This window comes from Teleopsis dalmanni, chromosome 1, assembly GCF_002237135.1.
Source record: "Teleopsis dalmanni isolate 2A chromosome 1, ASM223713v2, whole genome shotgun sequence".
Classification (NCBI taxonomy): Eukaryota; Metazoa; Arthropoda; class Insecta; order Diptera; family Diopsidae; genus Teleopsis; species Teleopsis dalmanni.
The window spans coordinates 188,567,675-188,595,458 of record NC_051846.1 but is presented as its reverse complement, the minus strand read 5'-3'; the positions used below and the strand labels follow the sequence as shown (position 1 = coordinate 188,595,458).

General features: G+C 28.6%; 1 protein-coding gene across 2 annotated transcripts in view; it reads left to right on the top strand.

The window, feature by feature from the left end:
- LOC119670829 overlaps window positions 1–27,474 on the top strand; it is a 146,531-nt gene extending 119,057 nt beyond the window's left edge. Inside the window, exons 2-11 of one of the 2 annotated variants that reach the window (XM_038081250.1) lie at window positions 934–1,110; window positions 19,479–19,691; window positions 20,597–21,415; window positions 22,180–22,359; window positions 22,523–22,888; window positions 22,958–23,414; window positions 25,096–25,197; window positions 25,262–25,420; window positions 26,709–26,776; window positions 27,149–27,474. In XM_038081250.1, the coding sequence (XP_037937178.1) occupies window positions 934–1,110; window positions 19,479–19,691; window positions 20,597–21,415; window positions 22,180–22,359; window positions 22,523–22,888; window positions 22,958–23,414; window positions 25,096–25,197; window positions 25,262–25,420; window positions 26,709–26,776; window positions 27,149–27,270 (2,663 nt within the window). In that variant the 3' untranslated portion in view covers window positions 27,271–27,474. Of the gene's footprint in view, window positions 1–933; window positions 1,111–19,478; window positions 19,692–20,596; window positions 21,416–22,179; window positions 22,360–22,522; window positions 22,889–22,957; window positions 23,415–24,088; window positions 24,481–25,095; window positions 25,198–25,261; window positions 25,421–26,708; window positions 26,777–27,148 lie in introns of those variants that run through there. The other variant, XM_038081251.1, reaches the window with a different exon arrangement.
- The last annotated feature ends 310 nt before the right edge of the window (window positions 27,475–27,784 follow it).

The window sequence follows — 27,784 nt, the reverse complement described above, 5'->3', positions numbered from 1 at the left end:
GCATCCTACACAATTGTTTCCATTCCTGCCTGTTTTCCTCTTACAATTTATTTTTAATTATAATAAAATTTTTTGAATTTATTTATTGACCTTTTTTTTATAATGGTTATATAAAAACCATTATATTCTTTTTTTTTAAACAATTCAACGTTAAACAATTCAACGTTCGTTTAATATTTTTTATTATATTCTACATTTCGACACTCCTTAAGAATCATCATCAGCATCAAATCTAACTTAAATTAATATTACTAAAACTATATCTACGTCATCCTCTTTATTCTATTGTCTATATATTATATTTTTGTCATTCAAATTTCTTTTTTTAAATATTTCATTCCCTTCGGTTTCATGGTCGACTTTTTTATCTGGAACCTTACAGTTTTACAACAAAAATCGTCCTTGTTATGCTTTTACCGCCTATTGTCAGCACCGCATTACCATTCTTTTTGTACTTTGTTGAATCTTTTAATTCTATTATTTTTTCATCTAGCAGTGTTTAATCATTCTATCTTATCTTTAATCTATCTTTAATCTATTTCCCTTTTAACTACATTCTTTTTCATAATCTTTTAGGCGGGTATATATCTGTTGTTTAATTTTCTTGGCTTATAAATCTGGATTTTATGAGTTATGTACGATCTATTTTCTGTCTGTATGTGTTCATGTATTATTAAACAATATAATAATAATAATAATTAAATAATTTTTTATTAAAAATTTTTATTATAAAAGCAAAATAACAAAAAAATTAAAGCAGAAGATAAGAATTAAGAGTCTCATGAGTTCCAAAAAATCTTTAAGTTATAAATATATTATATGAAGTGTAGAAATTAATTTAAAAAAGAACTATCTTAGATAACCCAACCTTAACTTTTGATTACAATTTATTATTAATTTATTTTTAATATATATCTTTTCTTTTAATTGCAGAACAATCATGTAGTTTTCCTGGATCCCCAGCGCATAGTACAGTCGTCTTCTCAAATGCAAATCTAACGCAGAGTACGGTTGCTTCCTACTCATGTGAACGCGGTTTCGAACTGCTTGGTCCAGCGAGACGAGTATGTGATAAGGGCAATTGGGTTCCAGAAGGCATACCATTTTGTGGTAAGTACATTCAAATTTTATTTTGTAGACTTATATTAAAATATTAAAAGACATGCCTAAGGAAGAAAAAAGTAATGTTTAAAATTAAAAACTAGTATAATTTATTAAACATTTTCAATTATTTTGTTTGTACTCGTTCGTATATATATAAAAATATTATAAATATTTTTTATATCGAAAAATAAAACTAAAGGTAAACAAAAGTTCAATTCCTTTTATTTATTAATGGGTTATCAGGCCATGATGGTGGTCAGATAAGTATATGTATGTATATATGTTTAATATATGTATTTATATATATGTTTAATTTTCACTGGATTTAGGTATGTACATATATATATATATGTTTAATTTTCACCGGGTTTTACACAAAAATAATAAAAAAAATAACACTTACAATAAGCGACCTAAGCCCCATGAACATTTTTACTTAATAATTTTTAAATTAAATATTTTTCACTTCTTACATATTTTTTTTATTAAATCAAAAGAAGATATGAGTATCATATTAATAAAATTTTTATTTAAATATAAATGAATATTGCAATTATTTAACTATAAATAAAATTTATTTACAAAACAATATAATTTCAGGTTTTAGACACTTAAATTGTCCAAGATTTGAAGTCTTAGCTAAAGAAATATTAACAAAATCGTAAATCAACATTGATCTCAACTTACGAAATGATTTTAATTTTATAGTTTTTATTAAATTGCAGTGCTTTCCGGCCAATTTTTGGTCTAACCTAAAACAACCAAATTAAAAAATTCTTTTTACACTAAAATTAATTTCAAAACACCAAAAAAGTTACACAAATATATATGTATATAAGTGAATTTTTATAAAAACATAAATATATGTAAAGAAAAATATCTCAACTTACATTACAATAAACTAAAATTACAAATAAACACGCATTTTAGACAGCTTAAAACGCATAACATATTTAGTTTGAAATACTAAAACAACTTAATTATTGGGCATCCGCAACGATTTATTTACACGCTACTTGCAACTGTTAACATTTTTAATTTGCTAATTTCATACTTCATTTATTTCAAAAAAACAATTATTGGTTAATATTATTATTGATTTCCATAAAACAAAAATTGCGTGGATTATTTCTACATATAAAAATATATGGAACCTCATAAGAGTTAAGTTTTAAATATATTTTTCTTTCACTTCAACAGAACTTAGCTCCGATAAGTATTATAATATATAGAACAATAATATAATAGTTTAATATAAAATATAATATAAATTTATAATAAATATACTGATATTAGCAAGTCCTATGAATGAGGAATCGTTCCAGCATTGAGATGTGAACACTGAGTTATAAAGATATAAAATGAAATCATTAAAAATAAGTGAATAGTTATTTACTTTTATATATTATATGATAACATAGTGATATATTAAAGGAATTAAATTTTTGTTTATTTTTAGTTTTAATTTTTGATATAAAAAATATTTATAAAATATTTATAATATTCTACTATAAATACAAAATATTATATTTATTAACATTTATAAAAAATCAGATATGGTTAAAACCTTTAAATATTGTCAGAATATAAAAAAGTATTTCAAAAAGTAAATTCAACTTATCACTTAGTTCTTGAAATATTGCCCAATTGTAAAAAAAGTAATTTAGAATATGCAACCGACTTATCGCTTGTAATATAGCATCTAATAATATAGTGAATAAAAAAGATCTTTTAGTTATTGAATATTTCACCGGCTAAATTTAGAAGTCAATTTAATATAACATGTAATAATATATTGAATGTGAGATCTTTTAGATACTGAATATTTCTCATACTAAATTTAAAAATTGATATAACATAAGAACTAATAATATATTGAACAAATAAAATCATTTAGTTATTATATTTATACTGGCTACATTTAGGAATTCATATAAAAATCTAATAATATGTATATTAAAAAATTAATATTATTTAGCTGTTAAATATATATCACTATCTTTAAAAATCCTTATAATATAACATCAAGAAAGGACACCAGAACACCTGTTGTGTCGATGTCTAGACTTGATCAAAACTAGTCTCGAGTTCTTGACAGCCCCCTTCTTTAACACACTCAGTGATATTTCCCACATTTGCATTGATCATGCTCTAGCGTTTATAAGTGCTTCTGTTTGGTTGTAGCTTGACCTACTTCTGCTCATTATTATGACGATTTGTGTATTTAAAACGGCCTGCTTAACTAATTGAGGAGAATTCATTTTTTCCTTCATTTGAACTAACTAACTAATACTACCTAGTAATATATTGAGTAATTAAGATCTTTTAGCTATTGTATATTTCACTGGCTAACTTTAAAAATCGATATAATATAACATCTAGTATTAGTAGTAGTATTATAGTTTTATTTTACTTTATTTTAAATTTGTTGTATTACATAGAAATTTATAACAGTTATATTATATATATAAAGCTTACAGATATGGCATTTTAGCCGTCTGCTGGATATCTAGTATTATATTGAATAATTAATATCTTTTAACTATTGAATATTAAATACATGTTATCATCTACAAAAACCATCTGAATGTCGTGTTTCTGCTCCACTATCTCTCTATCTCTAGCCACTCTCCATTTTCTCTCCACAGAGAGTGTTAGATATCTCTCTAGTACATTATTATATTCACTATAACCTCAATTGTACCTATATAACCTCACTCTAAACTTTTAATATATAATTGAAATTCGTTCTGAGTTTCTAACATTAATCTTATCCATTAAACAATTTAAATAAAAATCAAAGAACTTAAACTTTTCACCGCAATTGTTATTAGAAAATAATTTATTTTATTTAAATTAAAAAAAAATAAACAAAAAAAAGATTATTTTCTTTGTACTTCATTGCAACATCAAATGCATTACCGGAAAGTATCGTTACCTTTTCATTTCATTTTTAATTAAAATTAAAATTCTTCAAGTCATGTCAACTGCACTCATTCATTGCTCATGTCACTTTAGATGTCAGCAATAACGAGTGTGAATCCATCTTTCGTGAATGTGAACCTCAAGCACCGTTCACGTCACTTCCAAGCTTTCCGTTCAAATTTGTACTCTGGTCAAATTAAGTAGCTCAACATGCCTCGCGTTAAGTTTATTGTGCTTTCAGGTTTTTTTTTCGGTGTTTGGGTGCTTCCATCTCTTGGGTGTTATTGCAATTGCTGGTGAAGAGTGCTGAGTGCTGAGTGAAGAAAAAAAAATATGTGTCGACAAAAATTAAAATGAACCAACCGAAATGTAGTTCAGTAGAACAAAATTGTTAACAAATTAAAATAAACAAGTTGTTCTGAACTGCGGTATGCACCGCACTAAAACGTTTGGCGATTTTATGTTATGTTGGCGAGTTCCACAATTACAAGAGCCTTTATGGAGGCTCTTAAGTAAAATAAAACTACAACAACAAAATCGAGTCAAAAATTTTAAAAACTGCATTTATTGCAAATCTTGTTAGCTTGGATAACAAATTGACAGATTAACATAAACATCGACTTCTTGTTAACAAGAGAAAGCTAGGAAACGAGGAATTTTGTTAAGTTTTGTTGAAACAAGAAAATAAAATAATAACAACAACAACAATAAATGTTAAACAAATGTTAATGATATTAAATAAAGTAAATTATGAGTTTTTGTTTTTATATTCATTTATATTTTTATCGCACGTGCAAAATAAATTGACAAAATTAACCGCCACCACACAAAATTCTTCCAAAAATGAGCACAAGATTTGCATATTGAACTGAACTTAGAGTGACAAACTTTTCTGTTTTCTGTTTTAAAGAAAAAAAACTCTAGAATAGTTAGAGACATGTTAGATCAGTAAACATAAAATAGGTAACAAAAATCGTTGACACAAATTTTAGACAACGGACGACACAAAAATTTCCATAAATTTTAATTTCATGACAACTACAACTAAACGGCACGAACTGCCCGAATGAAGGTTGTAAAAATTGAGAATATTCTTAAGAGACTGCAAATGCTACCAGTACTGACATCTGCAGCTCCATTACGCCTCATTGCAGTTCATCAAAATTATTTGAGATTTTTCCAAAAAAAAAATACTATTTTTTAGTTACAAAAACATTAACGGCTAGACGTGCGCTACATTATCTATATATGCAGCAATAAGTTATTGTGGTGATGGATAGCATAGATACTATGTAGTAAATTAGCAACTTAGTTAGCAAGAAAGCCAAAGGTGAAAGACAGTCAAATAATAAAGAAATTCTATTAGAAACTTTCTAATAATTAATTCCAAACCTATTTAAAAATATAATTAAATTGTAATATTAGCTATACGTACTTTAACATTTTTTTTTTATTTTTATTATTGTAAACACAAACTGCTGAAGTTAATTCTTCTTCGAAAAGTTAAATAAAAGGAAAGAAATGAAAATAAACAGAATATTTTCCCCAAATGGAGCATATTCAGTCCATTGTGCTTACAACTGATCCTTACCGAATAGAAGAAACTCAATCCTAAGCATGAAATCAAATAGAATCCTTAGAATAGATATTAAAAGGGTATTTTTGCTTATCAAACTATGTTAGACCTTTTGTGCTAGCAACTCACCCTAATCGAAGAGAACTCTCTTAATCTTTAGAATAAAAACAAAAATGTCTATCATTCGAAAAAAGAATAGAAACAGAAACTATCAGCGATATTTTCTCCTATCGATTCATGATAGTTGTTTTATGCTAATAACACAACTTACCGAACAGAAGAAACATAATCCTTAGAATAAAAACAATAAATAGAAATAAACAGAATAGAATTTCTCTCAAAAGACTACGTTAGATCTTTTTGCTAGCAACTAATCGTAGCCGAACAGAAAACAGTCAATCGTTAAAATTAGTATGAAAATGTTTTCTATGAAGGAATTCCTAAATTTGGTTGGGAACAGAGATTCCCGGCTTAATATTCTGCTCCTACCCCAGATCAAATCCTGACAGTTACAGAGAATATGACTAAAGATTTCTGCTTCCAACCAGAGCATATGTAGGCACATCTTATTGATGTGGTAATGCAGTTTATAGTGACCTCTGAGATATATAGTCAGACATATAGTCAACTGAATAAATAGTTCTAAATTTACTAACCAAAAGTCCAACATGAGTTTCATACACTCAATCTATGATTTCAGACCTGATCAACATGAACAAAGAGAAAGTATATAAAATATTAGCGATACTAACAAAACATATTGTCAATCGAAAATTTCAGACTTGCTTAACATAAAAACAAAGAAGTATCTACCGACATCAGATTCTCACAGGACTGGAATTGGTGAAATATTATTACAGCAGTAAGACCAACACCGACGCGACCTTCATACTCCTAATTAAGAATTTCAGACTTGCTCAATATTATCAAAACCAAAATTTCTAAAGTAATATAGATTCGCACAGGAAATTTCCATTTTTTTTTGTGATACTTTTTCAGGTTTGAAAAAGACAACGTACATTTTTATATATGGTTATCTATTGACAAGTGACTGCAGTGAGTTGTGTTACTTCGGTCCTAGACCTAAATGAAGGGATTTCCTGTAATATGGAATATTATTGATATTATTAAATATCAAGAATGTGTGTAGCGTACATAAGCGTTAATAAAGACCAAACTTACATTGTTTCTTGTATTGGTGACTTTATATTTACTGATCTAAAGTATGAAGTATTTGGGGACGGAAGTATTACGTAAAAGACTCTATTGTTATATCAGCAATGCTGTGAGTTTGATGAATGGCTTTGTCAATAGAATTTTACAACAACCTTCACCCTTATGCCAATATCTAGCTTTTGCTTACTCTGATACCTTCTTGAGTTAAAATATTTTAATTTTTCTAAATAAATTTTTTCTCAAATATTATTTATAAAAAAAAATAAATTAATTTTGTTTCTAACTGAACTAAAAATTATTTTATGAATAATATTGCCAACAAATTTTATTATTGCTAAGTTCATTATAGTGAGTTTGGCAATCATTTCCAACTATTTTGATTGATAATTAAAAATTTTATTAGACTTAAAAATCATAATAAGTCTGATTTATATATATAAAAATAGTAAGAGAAAAAAATGAAAAATGATGCTGTAAATGTCAAATGTATAATGTATAATGTATATAAATATATAAAAATTATTTTATTGATTATGATGAACATTTATGAAATACAGACTATTATGCTATGAAAAAATTGAATGTAATTCGGCCAAATCTCGGTTTTTAAGTAATCGATTAACTGAAATAGCTATTAAATTATTTAAACGAATATATGTGATATTAGGAATTTTTAAATTTTTATAAAAATTTTTATATAATTTTTGTACATAATTATTACATAAACATAAAAATAAAATAAATAAGAAATAAATAGATAAGTTTCTCTTATGTGAAAGTAATTAATAAAACCGGTTTTTAAGCGTCATATATATAAGACCTACAACAGGAAATAAATATGCATACAGTCAAATCATAATGCAGTTGAAGATTCGATTAGACTAACATATGTTATCAAGCCTATAACACAACATGTGACATACCTATGTATTTAATAGTTTTGTTCTGTCCATACTCTTCATCCAACTCTTCAACCCCGCCCTAACAATCCTCAAGTCCACTTCTGGACTCTCAGGAAGATATGCTGATTTAAGGTCCGTCATCAACTAAAAGACAAATAAATGATGTGATTTTTTTTTTAGCCTAGTTAAAGCCTAGTGTGGGGTAAAGATAAGCCCCCAACCATTATAGAGTAAAAGTGCGTAATAACACTAACTCAAGAAGAAGAGAATCAAGAATCAAGAAATAATATCCAACTAATATCTTAAATTTGATTTTAATGTCAATATGACAGTACTGTCTGTTTTTACTTAATAGAATTTGTGCTATTTAATACAGAAATTACGAAGAGTAGTGAACTACAACAACAAACAATTTTTTATATTATTTTAATTAACTGAATTTTTGACTGACGTATATGGTCAAGTATTGTACAAATACTCATTATTAGTGTTCTTAAAATTATTTAAGAATTTTAGGAATTATTTAAGAAATAATTCCAAGACCAGTGAAGATGGGTATTTGGCAATATTCGAAATAGCTGTGTGGTCAGTCAAAAATTCAATCCATTAAAATGATTTAAAAAGAATTTTTGTTGTTGTAGTTCACTACTCTTCCAAAATTCTACTTTTAACTTAATATTATTCAAACTTTTAAATCATAAGCACTATTAATATAAAATTGTTTAGTAATTTCATGTTTCGCTTGATGTTAGTTAGCAATAATAAAAATAATCTAACCTTAAATTACTATACACAGTTCTGCTTCACAAGTTTATCACAATAATTAAAGCTTCATAACTATAAAAGTTCTATCATAATAACTCAAATTTCTTAAAGGAATCTCTCTGCAATATAGTAATTTGAACTCATAAAAATGTTTAATACTATGTTAGGGTAAACATTTCTATCACTTGCAGCTGTTGCAGTCATGTGCCTTAGATAATTTACACCTTCGAAAACATTTGCAATTAACACATCACACTAAGTTCATAGCACGTTATCATTGTTAAAACAAATGATTACATATTTCATGCATAAAGCCCGGCGGCTAAGAAAACAAAGCACCTAATGGCTTAGAAGGCATTAAGAAGCTGATTCTACTAAATAGTTAGAATCAATGCCTTGCATTTTTAAAGTATGAAAGGCATTCACTATTCCTTTATAGTGAATGCTGTTACTTACTTAACTTATGGAAATCTGTCTATGGATTGTATAATAGCAAAAATTGATTATGGCCTATAGCACAATAATCACTAATACCACACACCACTGCAAGCAACTCAATAAGAGATATTTCAGAGATAAGTAATCACGCTTAAGCCAACCAACAAGCAACAAACAACAACTGCATTTGCGACTACAACAAGCAACAGAAAACAAACGAAAAGATATTGACACAAGGAAATAAAACTATTCTGAAGTAGTGGATAACACAAAGTCGATTGTAGCCTATATTTTGCGGCAAGTTTGACGCGTAAAAGTAACCTTGCAACACTGCTTCAATCGTAAGTGCAACACTGCAACAGTGCAACACTACAACACAGCAACGTAGGCAGCGTCAAGCATGAAAAGCTTGTGCAGCACATGCTGTACTGTTGAACGGGAAAAGCGGAAAAACTAGCTGTGCATTAGATGTGGATTAGAGGCCGCATGTGGCTTTTTGCGGATTGCAGGTGAAGTGAATGTTGTTGACTGAGTTTGCATGTGCAACGAACTGACAGTGTCGATGTGCCTAGTTATTATTTGGTAACTCAAATGCTTAGAATTCAGTGCGGAAAAGTAGAATTCATATAAGGAAATTACCTAGAATCTGTTGAGGAGTGCTTCTGCCTGTCTTTCACCTGACAATGCAATAATAAGTTAAGCTGGCAGTGAAGATACGCCTTAAACATATTTTCGTAAGTTTCTATTTTTTTTTTATTAGTAAAAATTGCATTTAGATAGCTTGTAATGTTATTATATAATATATATATATATGTTTATATATATTTATGTACCAATGTTTTTTATATGAACGGTACTTGGTTAGGAAGTTTTGATGTATTTACCGTATTGCTCGGATCTTACAGCATCTAAACACCTTTTGTGTTCTCTGCAAAACTGTTTTATTGGTAATAAATTGACGTAGCAAAAACTGCTGAGGAACACTTAGGCTCTTTCACCGATAAGCCACAGAAGTTCTACATAGATGTTAAATGGTGCTATCTAAAATCGGAAACGTGACCAGCTTTCGTATTAATGATTAATTTTATTAGAAATATGTTGCCATCATAAAATGATTATTATTAGCTATATCTTACACTTTTTTAAAGTTGAAGATTCTGTAGATATATTACTAATGTGAGGTGAAGACTCGCTAACATTAGATTTACTTCACGATATCTAGAGAAATAAGCGATATCGGCATGTAGTGTAGTGGAAAAAAGTGTTTAAAATACTTAATTCTACTAAAATCTGTTGCTAAAACCGTATACTCGGGAAAATCGAATTGCACTAAAAAACCAATATTTGACTCAAAAAAGAAATCATATTTAATTTTGTCTTTGGAAGTTCTAATCAATTTTTTTTAACTTAAAAGTGGGATAGCATTTCTCACAAAAGACAAATAATATATATTTAGAATAGTATATATTTACACAAATAATATATATTTTCTACATATGTATATATAACTAGCATTTAGTTTAGTGCACCTAAAACAGAAAGTTAGGTCCTTATATTTTTTAATTTAGTATTTTCAAAAATGAATATTCTTATCTATGTATGATTCCGTAATCATATCTTCCAATATACAACTATTAAACTCTTATCTAGAAATAACAATTTATAATTCGAAATAAATTTTTTTAATTATTTTTCATTTGATTTCATTCATACTCTTTAAAATAATCAAGCAATTTCTTTATATATATTTATATGTGATAGTCTTGTCTTCATTATCACACCATAACAAATCTCAGTTAATCTTAGTATAAAATCAATTTTTTGAAAATATCCTAATAAAGGCAATTAAAATATAAGAGAGCTTCAATATATGACTAATTACTTTTTTTATTAATTTTATTAAATTTTTAAATAATATTTATGCTGTGCTAATTATTGTATGGTCGCAAAAAAAAAAATAGTTACTTAAAATTTATGTACATTATATATATATATATTTTAATTTATATATATATACGAGTATAAATATATATAATACTATATTTATGTTATTCAACAAAATTTTCATTGCTTTTGAAATTTTATAATTCTCCGTTTTAATAGATTTTTGCATGATTGTTAGAAGATTTGTCAATTTCAGTTCAATCTGTGGTAATTATTACTGATGATTTCGTTAATTATTTTATTTTATAATTCACAATACCATCAAAAACATTCTTGAGTCTTGAGATACTTCACTCGCGCCCACTGTCATTAGTGCTAAGAATTGTAAATGAAAGATACATTCGTAGTGGTAACATATTTATTACTGTAATTTTTATTCTTTATAACAAATTCGTTTTATATCATAATTTTTAGAAAAAACATTTTTTTTTATTATTATATTATATATTCCACACATATCTATATAACAACCACATCAGCTCTTCGAACTTCACATAAATTTATTAATCAATGTAATAAACTTTTTTATATTTGAGTAGTAAATTTTGGAAACTTTCTTTTTAGCTAAAAGATAATAGATGACTCTATTAAAAAAAAACTCTATAAACTGGTTTTAAGAATAAATTAATTATCTGCAGCATATTTTAATTGGTTTGAAATAAAACCAGAGATTAAATCAAAACAAATTTGTGTTAGTGGACCAAAACTTATTAATAAGCTACTTAAATGTTTGTTTATGTAAAACTAGTTAAGTTTAATATAAATTTAAATTGAGTATAAAAAATATAGGAAAACATAAAATTTTTAATTAAATTTGCAATATCTAACTTACAATTGATAATTAAAATTTTTAAAGTAAATTCAATTTTTTCTATATTTTTTTATACTCGCTTTAAATATTTAATTATCATTATTGTATAAAATTCTGTCGCAATAAAAATAGACTTATTATTCGTAGGTTAATATTCTAATCTTATATATTTGGGCTTTTTATCAATAAAATCTATGGTTTCATGCACTTGAACTCACATTACGGCACAATAAACAAATATTAAGTGGTGAAGACTTTACATATCAAAAGCCAAAACCTATATAGACTTTTAGATAAAATTAAGAAAATCCTATAAATCTACCTTCCTTATCTCTGTTTGGCTTTCTAGACAACTTTTACTGTAGTACGTAACCATAGTAAGCCATAGTAAGTAGCTAATGGACTCCCAACTCCTTTCACAGTCTATTTGTTGGCATATATCACCATTAAAGCATCCACACAGTATCTTGTTAGCACTCTAGTAAGTAAACAAGCTGCTGATTTATTGAAATCAAAAATATTTTGAGTGCCATCTTTGACTAATCTAAACAATAGAGATCTAGCGAACTCATAATCTTTGCGATTAGTTTATAACTATGCTGCCAAACTGTTAACGCATTAGGGTTTGTATTAATATATTGACTCCATTTTTGACCATCACAAAACCTCTTCTGGCCATCTTATCTTTTACATCATCCCCTTCAATGTTACTACCATCAAGTTAAATGTCCGGATGTTCTGATACCTTAAAGATTTTTAAGTGATATATTTTGCTGGCCTGCATTTATGTATATGAGTCATTGCTTCCTCAAGTGCTAGATTTACTCTTCAAATGTATATAATATATTACAAATAAATAAATTTAAGTAAAAAAATAAGAATAAATAAGTATATACGAGTATAGCCAAAATTTTTTCTTTTAGAGTTGTAAAAAAACAGCATTAAGTCTGGTTGAAACAAATTGGCATTACTTTTAAAATATGTTCAATGCTTATTCTTGATATACCTTTTTGTTGTTGTTGTTGTATACAATATGAAATATAGAAATTGAAAACACTAAAAATTAATTAATTTAAATAAAAGAAAAAATGAATGTAAGAAGGGTAATGCTTAGCATTTTTAGCTTATATATTTAAATTAATGTATTTATATATTATGTTGAAGCTTTTTGAGCCAGTGCACTTGAGCACTTTTACTCTTTCTTAACTCGAGGTATTTTCAAAACCCCTCTTTACGCCTTGACTAGTTTATTGTTTATCACTTCATCAGACTAAAAAATAATTGAACTCAGATCTGCATACCTCCACGAGGAGCCTGTAACCATTCTGAGATTTGATAACGCGGTGTTGATATGTGTGTCAGTTTTTGCAAATAATTTCAGGACTCTATCCTTTATGTATTTTTTGATGGGATCAATCTTGAGGTCCCCGAGAATGTTATTCGTCCTAAAGTACCATGGTATTTTGAAAAGTCTTTTCAGAGCCAGGCACTGTATATTTTAATTTACTAGTAAATGAAATGGTCACATGATTTTAATGGATGACTGGTATTTTGCAACATATTTGCAGTGAACATTCACAATTGACAGATTTTTTAATTTGGCTGCACTAAAACTTAAGTCGTAAAAATTTTTGCGACTGAAACGTAACTCTTAAGATTTTAAGAGCATTGTTGTTGCTTCACATGTTTTCTTTCGTCAGTTGCGAGTATTTTTTCGCTACTCTGAAAGAAAAAATTATGGCTTATGTTAGAATAAAAATTTTCTAACCAATGTGTTATAAAAATAATTTTCGCTTTGTATAATTTTTTTAAAATCATCGTTTAATCATCTCTTTTAACGAAAATGTTTCTTACAATCATAAGATACTATATAAAACAAATTTTTTTAAAGAAATTTATATTTTTTAATATTTATTGTTTATTTGTTTTAAAAATTAATGCATTTCTTATAAACTTTCTGCCGTTAAAGTTCATAATAATTGAGTTTATACAAGAAACACACAAGAGCAGTAAAAAGCCATATTAAAAGTTGAAAAAAAAAGCCGGAAAAGTGCATCAATCTGTCAGGTAATTCTTTATGCATAAATTCACTGCAACTTTGCGAAAGTGAAACTTAATTAAAATGAACAGAGCTGCGGTTAAATAAAAGCCACGCTCGAACACGTACTGCGAAACGCACGGGCGGCGTAAAGTGCGACTAAATCGCACTTGCAGTCACAAAACTGGGAAGCAAAAATTCCACAAATTCTTGTTGAAATATTTTGGCGTTTCGAAAAGTTGAAAGTGACACAATTCCGAGGTGTGTGTAACTCAGACTTCTGCCGCACATATGAATAATTCATATTCGGTTAAACACTCAAGCAGTTGTAGGCATTTGGAGTACAAAAAATAAAATTCAAAAATACATTTATTTTTTTTGATTATTAAAACAATTAAACTGAAAAGTGAAATTGAGATTAAACCGCAGATTAACAGTGAAAAAAAATTGCCAAAAATTATTTCACTTTTTTTTAGAAAATAAACAAATAAATAAAAATTTAACTCTTCGAATAGAAAATTTTCATATTTTACTTGCATAAGCTGCTCGGATGTCGTCTAATCCACCATAGTTAGGCTTAGGCTTAGGTTTCGCCATAGACTCTGTGTCTTTGCATTAATTTTCGTGCTAATGACAAATCTATCTCGAAGATCTTCACAATCAATTTAAAAATTTAATTTTACCTAAAATATTTCTTTTTTTTTTTTGTATATATTTTTATATAGCACCAATATATGTAAATGCAGAAAGGCAGGCGTATGTTAACTAATGAAATTTTACTTTTTCTGCTCTCTAAATACTTTTATATGTATCTAAAACAAAACTATGTCAATCTATGTTAGTAATTAGTTACGGAAGTGGAAACTCAAGCTCAACTCTATCATATCCACTCATACATCTTGCACTTGCTTTTGTATCTGAAAGATACTCGTATCTCGTAGCGCGAAAAAATCAGTGTCAACAGATTTTCTTATGTGCTTGCAACACAGTTGTGTGTCGATTCAAAATATATAAATTAGTTTTATTTCATCTCTTCTTTATCAGTATTATTATTAGTATTTTTTTAATTTTTTATCTTGTGTTGAATTTTATTTATTTATTGTTGTTGTTGTTATTGTTGTTGTTGTAAAACGCACTTGAAATATATGCGAGAAATTATGAATTCCGAACTGCATTTGATTTGGTTTTTAATCTTGCACCAGCACCAGCAGCAGCACCAGCACCAGCTCAACGCTTCCAGCTTTAAGTTTTAAGTTAAGAGATGCAACCCAAGATAAATTGTGATTTGCCGTTGATACGAAAGAAAAAGTTGAAATTTCACTTTTTAATTTTTATAACAAAAAAAATATTTAACTAAAATATTTACAAGTAAATAACGAAATACAAAAACAGTAGTGGAAACAGGTTAATTTATTGTTTTTAAAAAACGACAGATTTATGCGAGAAATGCCAAGCATGTGCCCTTTTATTGTATAAAAAATTAGTTACAATTATTTTAGAAAATTAAGACCTTAAGCTCCGGCAGGTGTTAGGAAAAAAAAAAAAAATAATGATCATGTTGATATTTTATCATTTCAGTTGTGCTCGGAGACTTTAGGCTAAATTTTAATTATAACAGTATTTTAGATTGTGAAAGCCTTGATAGTCTTTCCCAATAAAGTTTTCTTTCTTTTTCCTCTGCGCCGTTCATAAGAACGAATAGAGTTCCTTTGCCTCGACCACAGAATGGTTCTGGGCCTAACACTCTTAAGGGCACGTTTCTTCTTGCAGGTTTGTCTGCCATTTCATTGCCTTGGATATCAGCATGTTCATATCCAATTCTTAGCAGTAATTATGGGGTCTCGCAATGTCTAGGTGGAATATTGTACCCTTTTTATTCATCACTTCTATATATATATGACACTGTATAATAGATAACGAGGTTTTCTCAACTCTTATAACGGCTGGATTTACTTACTAGTGTACCAAATTTAGTTAGAAGAAATAGTTTATAAATTTAATTTGTTGATTTTTTCTTGCCGAAAGTGATGCATCTTATGACGGAAGCAAACTATTTTAAAGTTGGGTGTAAATAGAAATGAAAAAACAACAACAAAAATTTGACAAGCACGAGTTCTAAGCCTCCCACTTGCAGTCCAAACAAATTATATACTACGGACTTAAAACTAATTAAAAAGAACTTAGCAATACTCGAAACAGCGTTGTATGGTCAACTAAATTTCAATAAATTAACTACAATATTTGTTGTTGTCTTTTTATTTCTATTCGAATCCTTCTAACTTTGAAATAGTTTATAGTTTGAAAATAATAGTTTATGTTAAGAAATCAGTTTCTTTCGTCAAAATGGACGTTGAAAATTAATTTAATTAGAAGATATTTTTACATTATTCTGAATACTTCAAGGGTGACAATATATGGTGGTTTAAAACAATTTTCTTTAAATCAATTACTTGTTAGTAATATATTGTATTTTAATTGAATACACCACCATATATTCTGTTGTTTCATAAATAGCTGTTTAATACAACAAACTATTTTAGTGGAGTCTCTGTCAAGATGTAGAATATGTACCACCCCCAATCTATGATAGCACATAAATATCTATAAAACTTTTTAATCAGTTTAGTACACTAATTTTATATAAAACTGTTTCCATTATATAATCCTGAAAATATTTTTAATTGATAAATAAAATTGCTGAATTTTTAGTTACAAATATGTAGGAGTCAACATATGTTCATATATTTCATATTCACAAGATAAGAATTGATCAATGTGATTCTGTGATTTTATTAAAAAGACTTATTCCATATTCACTACTGCCAATATAGAAATTAAATTAATAGTTTATAATTACGAATCAAAAGAAAAACTTAGAATCATCACAGGAATCCTAACAGAGCATTGTGAACTAAAATACCACCTTACGACCCTGGGTATATTAACGGATGCAAACTGTACACTCAGTGAGGATAATGATGAATCAGCCACACATGTTCTGTAAAAATGCCCTACGCTAATACACAAACGGAATAAACTCCGAGGAATGTAAACCATTACAGAAGAGGCAATAAAACTTTGTAAAGTCGGTGCTATGCTACTTTTTATTGAAGCAACAAAGCTTAGAAACCTACTCTAAACCCAGAAGCGGGCACAATAGACCTGACGGTCACAGTACCACATCCCTTAAGAATTATAATTATAATAATTAGGAATGCAGTGCTCCACATCTATTGTTTCATTATTTAGTACAGGAAGAAATAGATCAAAAGTGGTAGGAACTTATTGTAAAAGCATGTTAGTCAGTTTTAACACCATCTTAAAGGGTTGCTTTTCAACTTATCGACATTATCAACTCCTCTAACTACTTACAGAGCTTAAAGTCTTTAAAACTACGTGATTGGTTAGAAATGGTTTTTGAAGCTTACAGATTTGTGTGATAACAATGGACTGAAAATTTCATGTGTATTTCTAGTACCGCTGTAATAATGTAACCTATTCTATAAAAGTTTATGACTAAAACGAACAACTGTTATATACATTATAATAAATAAACCAAACATAATTTGCAACTCCTAATAATAGATAATACTTATATTTAAATTTTCATAAAGCAGTTATTCAATTAACTTAAAAAAATCCATATAGCTGTTTTAACAACCCTGAATAATTACATTAAACGATGTGAAAACTTAGTTTTTAGTGTCTACAAATTTTTTTTCTTAAAAATGAATTCTTTCATCCAATTATGAAATTCTTCTTTATATATTCATTAGTGCCATCTGAAATAACATATTTTGTAAGATACAATTTTTAAAAGAGTTAAAAGCCTAACGATTTAAAGAAGCAGCAAATGCGAAGGTCTTGTCAAATTTTTATTGTTTGTAATATGAAAAATTAAAAACAATAAAAATTATATTTTGTTTAGTTCTCAGCTAAATTTACACACAGTAATTATATTAAATAACGTAAATATTTCTTAACAATTGAGGAAAATTATTTTATGTTTATTTAATTAAACTTTTAAACGGCATTTGTTAGGGAAAGAAGGTCATGGATTTCAGTTGTTCAAAGATACTTACACTTTAAAGATACCTAAATAAATATTACTTTTTGCACCGTAAATAATTATTAAAAAATAACTATAAGTATATGTGGAAAAACTTTAATGAAAGCTTAAATAGAAAATTTAAGTAAGGTTATATGTAAATATTCTCATGACGTTTAAGCAATGAGTTGCCTACTACCTATTAAACTAACTATTAACTTTAAAGTATTCATTTGTTTATGTTCATCGATAAACATTTTAGTAAATCAATAATACACTAATCATAGTGTACTTAAAAACTAAACTAAAAAACATTTACAGACAATTGATTGTCGAGAGGTTCTTTATTAGTGAAGTACCTAACCTCTTGGACTTTCCCTTGCAAGATATGTAACGAAGTAGAAAAAGCAGTTTTCGTTAAGAAACTTCTTGTTCATTGTAGTTTTTTTCTTGGAAAGTTGTTGACCTTACGAAGGCTAGAGGTTGTTTAACCTGAAGAGGTCATATATTTCCATGACATAATTAAGCTGCTTTGAAGTTCTTGAGTTTAGTTCAGTTTACAACTAGAACAGTTTTTGGATACTATGTATATTTGAGAGTGATGTCGATATAGTGATATCGCAAGCAATTGAAATGCGGACTAGGCAACCAAACTGTTTGCGTTTATATACGTAGATCATTGTTAAGATCCGAATAATCTCAACATGCTACTGAAAACCACTTTTTCATCTAAAGAACTTGTGGTATGTAGAAACAGTTCAGGATAAACAAGAAGAGTCCCTAAAGATAGAGAAATTTCATTTTTATGTTAGGTGTATAGATGAATCACTATTGGTGAAGAAACTCTGAGTACTCACAGCAGCAACTGTGAGTTAAATGAAATAATTGCTTTAAATCCACATTGTCAATATCTATGACAATATATAACGTGGATTGAAAATATTATAAATTTACTATCTTGCGAATATTATTCAGTCACTAGGTCTGCTATCTTAGGTTATACAAATGGTTTGAAACACTACGAGATAGTATGACTACTTGAAGTTCTTTGTTGTACTTAGAACTAGACCGGGATCAGGTTCCCTTTTCATTACACATATAGCGTATAGAAATCCCGTAGTCAGGAAGAGTGTTTATAATTAAGCCTCCACTACGTCAAGGTATCTACCGAGTGGGGGTGAATTTCTTAGTAACCAATGTTAATTGTAATTGTGTTTCAATCGCCTGTTTAGGTATATATTTTTCTTATTAACTCCACAAAGCTTTAATATTCCTCAGACTAACAGTTAAATAACTGGCTTGTAAGCGCCTCACATAGACCTAAGCGTTACCACAAGGGAAAAAACAACATACAGATAATTGAAAATAAAAAAAAATTGCATATATAATTATAAATAATAATAATAATAGTTATTTTTTATACTTAATGCTCTAATCGAAACACCTCTACTGGTGTTACACATTATAATTAACAAATTTCATCCATTACTCAACTTAATTTACTCAACAGTTCCGGTGTAAAATTTCAAATCACTAACTCAAAAACTTGATTCGGATCTAATCCTTTAACTTTAATATAAAAATTATTAAGCTCATTCATATGTTTAATTTATTTACTTATTAAGTACCTACAGCTTCCTTATTACAATTAGCATGTCTTTTAATCATAAACAAATACGAATTAGTAATTTCCTTTGAAAACTTCAACTTAAAACTAATCGTACCCTTACTTAAATGCTTATTTTTTGCAGTACTCAATGTTGCAGCCGGAAAAGCACCTATGCAAATCTCAACTGAAGGTGCTGGAGCGCCGCAAAAAGCCATCGATGGTTCAACATCCGCTTTCTTCACGCCTGAAACATGTTCGCTAACAAAATCCGAGCGTTCGCCCTGGTGGTATGTAAATCTGCTGGAACCATACATGGTGCAATTAGTGCGTTTGGATTTCGGAAAATCATGTTGTGGTAAGTAACCAACGAGGAACGAAACTAACCAAACAAGGTGCATTAAATAAAATGAACTCATTAAAAAAGCAGATGCTAAAACAGATAATTGAATTGAATTTAAATATAAAAGCAAAGAAATTTGAAATATAAATAAAACCAATTTTAGCTTATTTAAAAAAATTATAAATTTTAACAGCCTCAACCTATCTTTTCTCTTTATAACTTAATTTAATGAAAATTCATTGACCTTACCAAAAACAAAGCCGACGCGGCTGTGTACCGTTCATGGTAGAGCCCACGTCAAGTAGCTAATTTATGTCTCTAATTCGATTTCGAGCTGGTCTCTTCGCATAAGCGGTGCGGCCGCATTTGAACAGCCATGCGAGTATACCAAAAGGGTTGCCAAAATGCATGGTCGCCTATATTTGCGGTATGCAAGTATTTCCCAGTTGCAGGCACTCGCAACATAAATGCTTTCACTTGACTCACAACAAAAACAGAAACAAAAAAAAACAGCAACAATGCTGCCAACAACGTAGCTTGTTATGTGATTTTTTCCTCTTTTAATTTTTTTTAACTTTTAACTTTTAATTTTTTATTTTTGTATTAATGCTTTTATTTTATTTTCCCGAAATGTCTACTACGTGCCTACAGCGGCGGCTTGAGTAAGGCAGTGGTTAGAAAAGAGGTTGCGCGGGTCGACGCATATGGTTTCAGTTACCATAATTTGCTGTGAAAGATTTACACAATTTATGATTACTTTCACTGAAATTGTGGGCAAAACAAAGTTTAACTAAACAATATGTTAGACTCTAGCTCTGTTCATCTTAGTACAACGTTTAGATGCTGAGTTTGTTGAACTCTAATAAGCGGCAAAATTGTATTACCAATAAATTTTAAAATATTCTACACTTTTATTGCAGGCAATAAACCAGCCACAATTGTCGTACGTGTGGGCAACAATCGTCCGGACTTGGGCACAAATCCAATTTGCAATCGTTTTACTGGTTTGCTTGAAGAAGGGCAACCACTCTTCTTACCATGCAATCCACCAATGCCTGGTGCATTTGTGTCTGTACATTTAGAAAACAACACGCCAAATCAGTTATCGATATGTGAAGCTTTTGTGTACACGGATCAGGCATTGCCAATTGAACGTTGTCCTACATTCCGCGATCAGCCACCAGGTGCATTGGCCTCATATAATGGCAAATGTTATATCTTCTATAATCGACAACCATTGAACTTCTTGGACTCGTTGTCATTTTGCCGTTCACGCGGTGGTACACTGATTAGTGAAAGTAATCCAGCATTACAAGGATTCATTAGTTGGGAATTGTGGCGTCGTCATCGCAGCGATGTTAGTTCACAGTACTGGATGGGTGCAGTGAGGGATGGTACTGATCGTAATATTTGGAAATGGGTTAATGGTGATGAAGTAACAGTTTCTTTCTGGAATCATCCTGGTGGTGATGAAGATTGTGCACGTTTTGATGGTGCCAAGGGTTGGCTATGGAGTGATACCAATTGTAATACTTTACTTAATTTCATTTGTCAACATCGTCCAAAGACTTGTGGACGCCCAGAACAACCACCTAACTCTACAATGGTTGCTTTGAATGGTTTCGAAGTTGGTGCACAAATACAATATTCTTGCGATGCTAATCATTTGCTTGTGGGACCTACAACACGAACTTGTTTAGAAACCGGATTTTACAATGAATTCCCTCCAATCTGTAAATGTAAGTAAACTTTTATATATGAAATCGAATGTAATTATATATGACGACTAGTAGTTTAAATATAATTTAAGCTGTTGGAATCTTCGAAAATTGATTTTTATGTTCGAGTATGACAATAACTATACTATACTTTTATATATTAAATCCAACGTAATTATGAATAACGACTAGTGGTTTTAATATAATGCAAGCTGTTGAAAACTTCGAAGATTTTTATGTTCAATATAGAAAAACACCTGAGCATTTGGCTCGAATACAACCAGCCACACGAGTATGTTCGAACAATATATGGTGCTGGAGCATTTGTGTTATGAGAATTTGTATAAAACTGAATTATCAGAACATAGACAAAATAATTATTTATGATAGATTACACGCAAAGTAAAACGATAGATTACACAAACAACACAAGTTCAAAGCGATCACTAAATACTTTGCACACAAAGAAACGCAATGAAAATATTCAATACTCGATCAGTTGATATAAGATTTCTTCCACGTTCAAGTCAAGAAATCTTAATTAAATTGGTTTTTATGTTTCCAACAACTTCTTATAGTACAATTAATGCAGTAGTAAAGCACAAACATATATGTGTACAAACATATGTTAGCATATGTATAATGCCTATTCTTTATAATTTAAGTTTTATTCTACATGTGTATTTTAATATATGTATTAATATATTTATAATTTAAAATAATATAATCATTATTTTATATTATTCAATAATAAGTAATTCAATTTTGATATAAATTCTTTATAGACATAGAATGTGGTTTACCAGCTTCCATACCACATGGCTCATATGAACTCACCAACGGCACTGTAGGTTACCTAAGTCTTGTGAAATACTCCTGTCAAGAAGGCTATGAGATGATTGGACGTGCTTTGTTAACTTGTGATTTTGATGAGCGCTGGAATGGTCCACCACCACGTTGTGAAAGTAAGTAAAAACTACAAGTCTATACACTTATGTATGTGAACCTAAACCATATGTAAATTATAAAACTACATATGGTGGATAATCTATATACATGAAAGTAATCTAATTAAATATTCCAATCGAAACTTTATTAATAACCATAAAATTTTTTAATTTCAATTAGTTGTGGAGTGCGACACTCTTCCTGGCAATTATTATAGCACAATTATTTCTGCACCAAATGGTACCTATTATGGTTCACAAGCTGAAATCAGTTGTCCACCTGGTTATCGTTTGGAAGGACCAAAAATGCTTACTTGTTTGGCAAATGGTCAATGGAGCAGTGCTTTGCCGCGTTGCATTAAATTGGAACCATCAACAATACCACCAACTCCATCAGCAGCACCTACTATACCATCAACAACAGCATTTAGACCCAAAATTGTATCTTCAACGAAGCGACCATATAAACCTTCACCGACAACAACAACAACAAGCACAACAACACATGGAACAAGCTCCACACCACATGTGGAAATCAATGGTGAAAGTAAGTGTTTAACAATTCATGATTAATATTTATATATAAATATTTATGTATATTACATTATTTTCGCAGCTCCTGAATCATCAGATGAAGATGTCACCTTTGTTGTTCCGGGAACCGTACGTGAGGAATTCCCACCACGTCGTACGTTACGACCTATACTTATTCCAAAGAAATCCAATACAACACCTGCATATCAAGCACCAACTACCTCATATCCGACAACTTCAACATCTCCCGCCGGTGTACCAACAAAAACACGTCCTAGTTCACCAACTGAAACGACAACACGAGACACACAAACCATCATACTCAACGCACATCCACAGGATAATGAAATTGCCGATAGCGTCAATATACGACAGAATCAATCGCCCAATGTTAATGTTCCATTCTCTCTTGATAATGCTAATCGCAAGGATACCAAGGAAGCCAAATTGAATTTGGGTGCTATTGTGGCTTTGGGTGCTTTTGGTGCGTTCGTCTTCTTAGCGGCAGTTATAACCACAATTGTGATTTTAGTCAGAAGGTGAGTGAGTTGTATTGATTATCCTAATTATTGAAGCTGAAGGGATTATATTAAGAATTTAGAAAGCTTTTAAAGAGTTAAATACCTCGTACTGCCATTGGTGGTTGGGGTTGAGGAAAATATTTTGATTTTTAATTTTAAAAAATGTAATATATTGAACTTAATATTTAAGATTGTTGAAAACTTAAATTGAAAATATGTGTGAAATCACTTATACGAATAAGTTATTAACTTCATAATATTTAAAGTAAAAAATCTGACTTCGATCTTTTAGGTTTTTATTTTTAGAGAAGTTTCGAACAGTAATAACTACAACAACAAAACTTTTTTATTATTTTAATTAATATAATTCTTTTTTATATAATTTAATTTTTATAATTGGTTTTTATTTATTAAATTAGACTTATTATAAAATTATTATTTAAAAACATCATTAAAATGATCTTAAGTAGTCTTTCATGCCTCCTTAAAATCGTTAGACTAATTGTGAAATAATTTGATAAAAATATCTTTAATTTTAGTTATTTTATAATATATTCATGCAATCTTGTATATTTTTATCTATTCTTATGAAAACCTTTTCTTGCCCCCGCTATCATTTTATAATAACTATATATAGTTTCGCTTACTAATCCGCCTATCGTACTCATTCGTTGTGTATCGTATTTATTTAGCACCTCGAACAGCAAACGGCGGCACAATGCAAAACACTATATCAATCATATCCACAGATCTCAACTGCAAAATTACTCAATATCCGCTTCCAGATCACAATTCAAAGGTTCTGATTATATAAACCCATTACGTTTCTATGATCATCAAAGCCTGCGAAGTTACAGTTCGAGTACAAGAGTCGAACCACCATCTATGTGGTATAGTGTCTTAGCGCTCCCATTTGACGATCAAAAACTGGGTAGACGTGAAATAAGCACATATGGACGTGGCTATGGAGCAAGAGCAGACGTCTTTAGTTCATCCGAATTTAAACCGAATAAACGTAAAAATCTCGAATTCTAAGAAAAAAGCAATTAGTTTTAAATAATTAAACGATCAAAATGAATTTAATAAACCGATTAAAAAGTGCCAAAGATATAAAATATATCGAAATATAACAAACGAGTATTTATCGATAACATTTGTACAAGTCAAATGCCATATATCCATTAAGTTAAACACTGGAAACACGTAAGAAGTTAAATTCTCTATAATTGTTGTTGGTGTTGTAATATCAAATTAAAGTAATTCTAATGCAAATGCCGCCTTGCTGTTTATGCACTTATATATGTTTTCATTTTCATCAATAAACCTAAACCAGTTCTAAACCCAAATGCACGTTTTCAATATATATCATTATCACCAAAAGTATATAGTGTTTTATGTATGTATTTCTAAGAATCTGGGCATGGTCAAAAGATTTATTAAAACGTACTTTAGTCCAATACATTTTTTGTGATTAACTTTTTATTTACTCAATTAATTGAATATATATACTAAAATACAATCAACACTTCTACACCCAATATTTCAATATACACAATTTTTTGATTAAGCCGCATGTGCTGGTTACACGTAGTTCCACTATATACACTGACTTTTGCTCGAAAAACCTTTCTGTGTCCCTTTTAAATCTTCATACATTATAGAAAATTAAACATTATTTTCTTTTTTTTAATATTTACAGAAATCGTACAACACAACATTATCGCCATCGTGCCTCACCCGATTGCAATACAGTTGCATCCTTCGATAGCTCAACTTCTGGCTCCAGAAATGGTTTAAACCGGTATGTCATTACAGTTTCGTATATTATATATAAGGAATGAAATAAAGTTTAATTTTTCTATTAGCTATTATCGTCAAGCTTGGGAAAATTTACATGAATCTGCTTCAAAAAATAGCTCACACAATGCTTTACGCCGCAAAGAAACTTTGGACCCACCTAGTATGACACGTTCACGTGATAACTTGCGTGAAAATATGCAACGTTCCAGAGAAAATCTTGACAGGTTAGTTTAAAAGGTAGTAATGAAAGGGTTCGTAACTAACAAATACTTATATTACTATTAATGCATAATGTAAACATAAATAGAGATATATGTATACATATATAGTATATATGTGTATATGGAATGTTCCCAAGCGGACTAAAGTTCGAGCACCCTCCAGAACGTTTTTATTGAATGAAGGGATAACCTCGAAAATTTATAACTTATAATTTGAAAATACCATGTATATGAGTACATATAATACAAATATAATAACATGTATTCAAACTGTTAAAGCTACTTTACCGATTTTTGCTTCTTCAACCAAAATAATTACATGATCTAGAGATATTGACAATTTTATGACAGACTGTTTCTTCCGTTTAGAGTTTACTTTGACACATATGTCTATTCAAATTTTAAATTTGATGAATCAAAAAACAATTCGCATACAGTCAAATCTGTTATCGGTAACAAAACTTATACATATATATCAGAAAGTAAATCTGTGTTACAATCTCACAGGAATCTCAACAATAATTTTAAATAAATAATCAAATATTCTTTTTTTTAAAGGAATAGCTATACAAATTATTTATATTTATATAAATTTAATTATATATAAATTAGTAATATTATTATATTAAGCACTATGCACTATACAGGAGCATGTCTACACCTATATATAAATTATATGTAAAATCGCACTTTGAGCACTGTGTTGTCATGATTATATTGAATTAATATAATATACATAACTATAATTTATATAATATTTATATTTGTGGAAGCCCTATGCTTCACTGGGTGATGAGAAGAGAGAGAGATATTATATATTTTATTTAATATTTTGGTCCTTTCGCTCTTATGTTGTGTATATGGAGCCTTTCAGTCAAATTCAAAAATAAATTTATTATTAAATAAACTAAATATCCCTATGATCCACTGGAAGATAAGGATAAGAGAGAGAGAGACAGATATTTTATATTTTATTTAATATTTTGGTCCTTTCGCTCTTATGTTGTGAATATGGAGGTTTTAAGTCAAATTCAAAAATAAATCTATTATTAAATTAGTAAAATTAAATCAATTAAATCAAATAAATTAATTTAAATTAAATTAAATTAAATTAAATTAAATTAAATTAAATTAAATTAATTTAATTTAAACCAAATTAATTGAAATTAAATTAAATTCCACCAAAATTAATTAAATTAAATATTATTATTAAACAAACTAATGGTATATTTTAATTATTTAAATTTATTTAATATAATTAAAAATGGTATTATTTAAATTAAAATTATAGATGCGGTCGTGATAATTACGGTATGAGAGATAATTCAGAAATGGTTGTATCAGATGCATGCTTAAAAGGTATGATGCAGTTTATGTAATATTTAGAAAATGTTACATATTATAAATATTTCTTAATATATATCAAATTTTTCAATTTGATATAAAATTCATTTATTTTAGTGAACAAAAGGTTTTATTTCATTTTAATGTTTTTGTTTGGCTGTTACGTCAATATTGTTTTTATATAATCAAAACATAAATAAATAATTTAATTTTATTAAAATTGTATTTAAAAATATGATTATATAAAACCAAAATGTTTTGTTTTTATTAAAAAAATTAATTTACCTAATAGCCTACGAAAAAACCTTAAAATAAAATAATTTAATATATAATATTTATTTAATATTTATTTATACGTAATACAAATATATTTTATTACAATTTTAGGGGAAAAGAAACGTCACCATCATCATCATCATAAAAGTAGCTCCCGAAATAGTGAATACCGTGATCAATCTTCAGGACGACGAGAACATCAACATCACAGACATAGTGGCGGACATTATTGACCAACTATGGTCATCACCATTAACGTTGAGCAATGAAATATCACAACAACGATACTAAATATAGTTTTCATAATAAATTAGTTAAATTAAGTTACTAAAAGTTAGTAAAAACAATTAACACATAAAGCAGTAGTCGTGAGAGCTATTTTAAAACTGTAATTTTAATTCTAATCCAAAAGTCAAACAAACAAAACTCTTAGAGAATCGGAGGATGTATCTTAAAAATATATTAGTTTTTATTAGTTTCATGCTATTTTGTTGTTTTTAAAAAAAAGAACTTAATTAGTATTTATTTGTGCACAAATCTAACATTTATAATATTAAATAATAAAAAATATATATAAATAATCTAAGAGAGCAGCGCTTAGCAAAAGTGACTTTTTGTTCAATAAAAAGTAATTTTTGCTTATCACAAAATTTATATGAAAAACTTGGTTTAGTTTATATATAATTTTCATATAAAAATTCATAAATTAAATCGATTAATTCATATGCTAAATATGCTAAATAAATG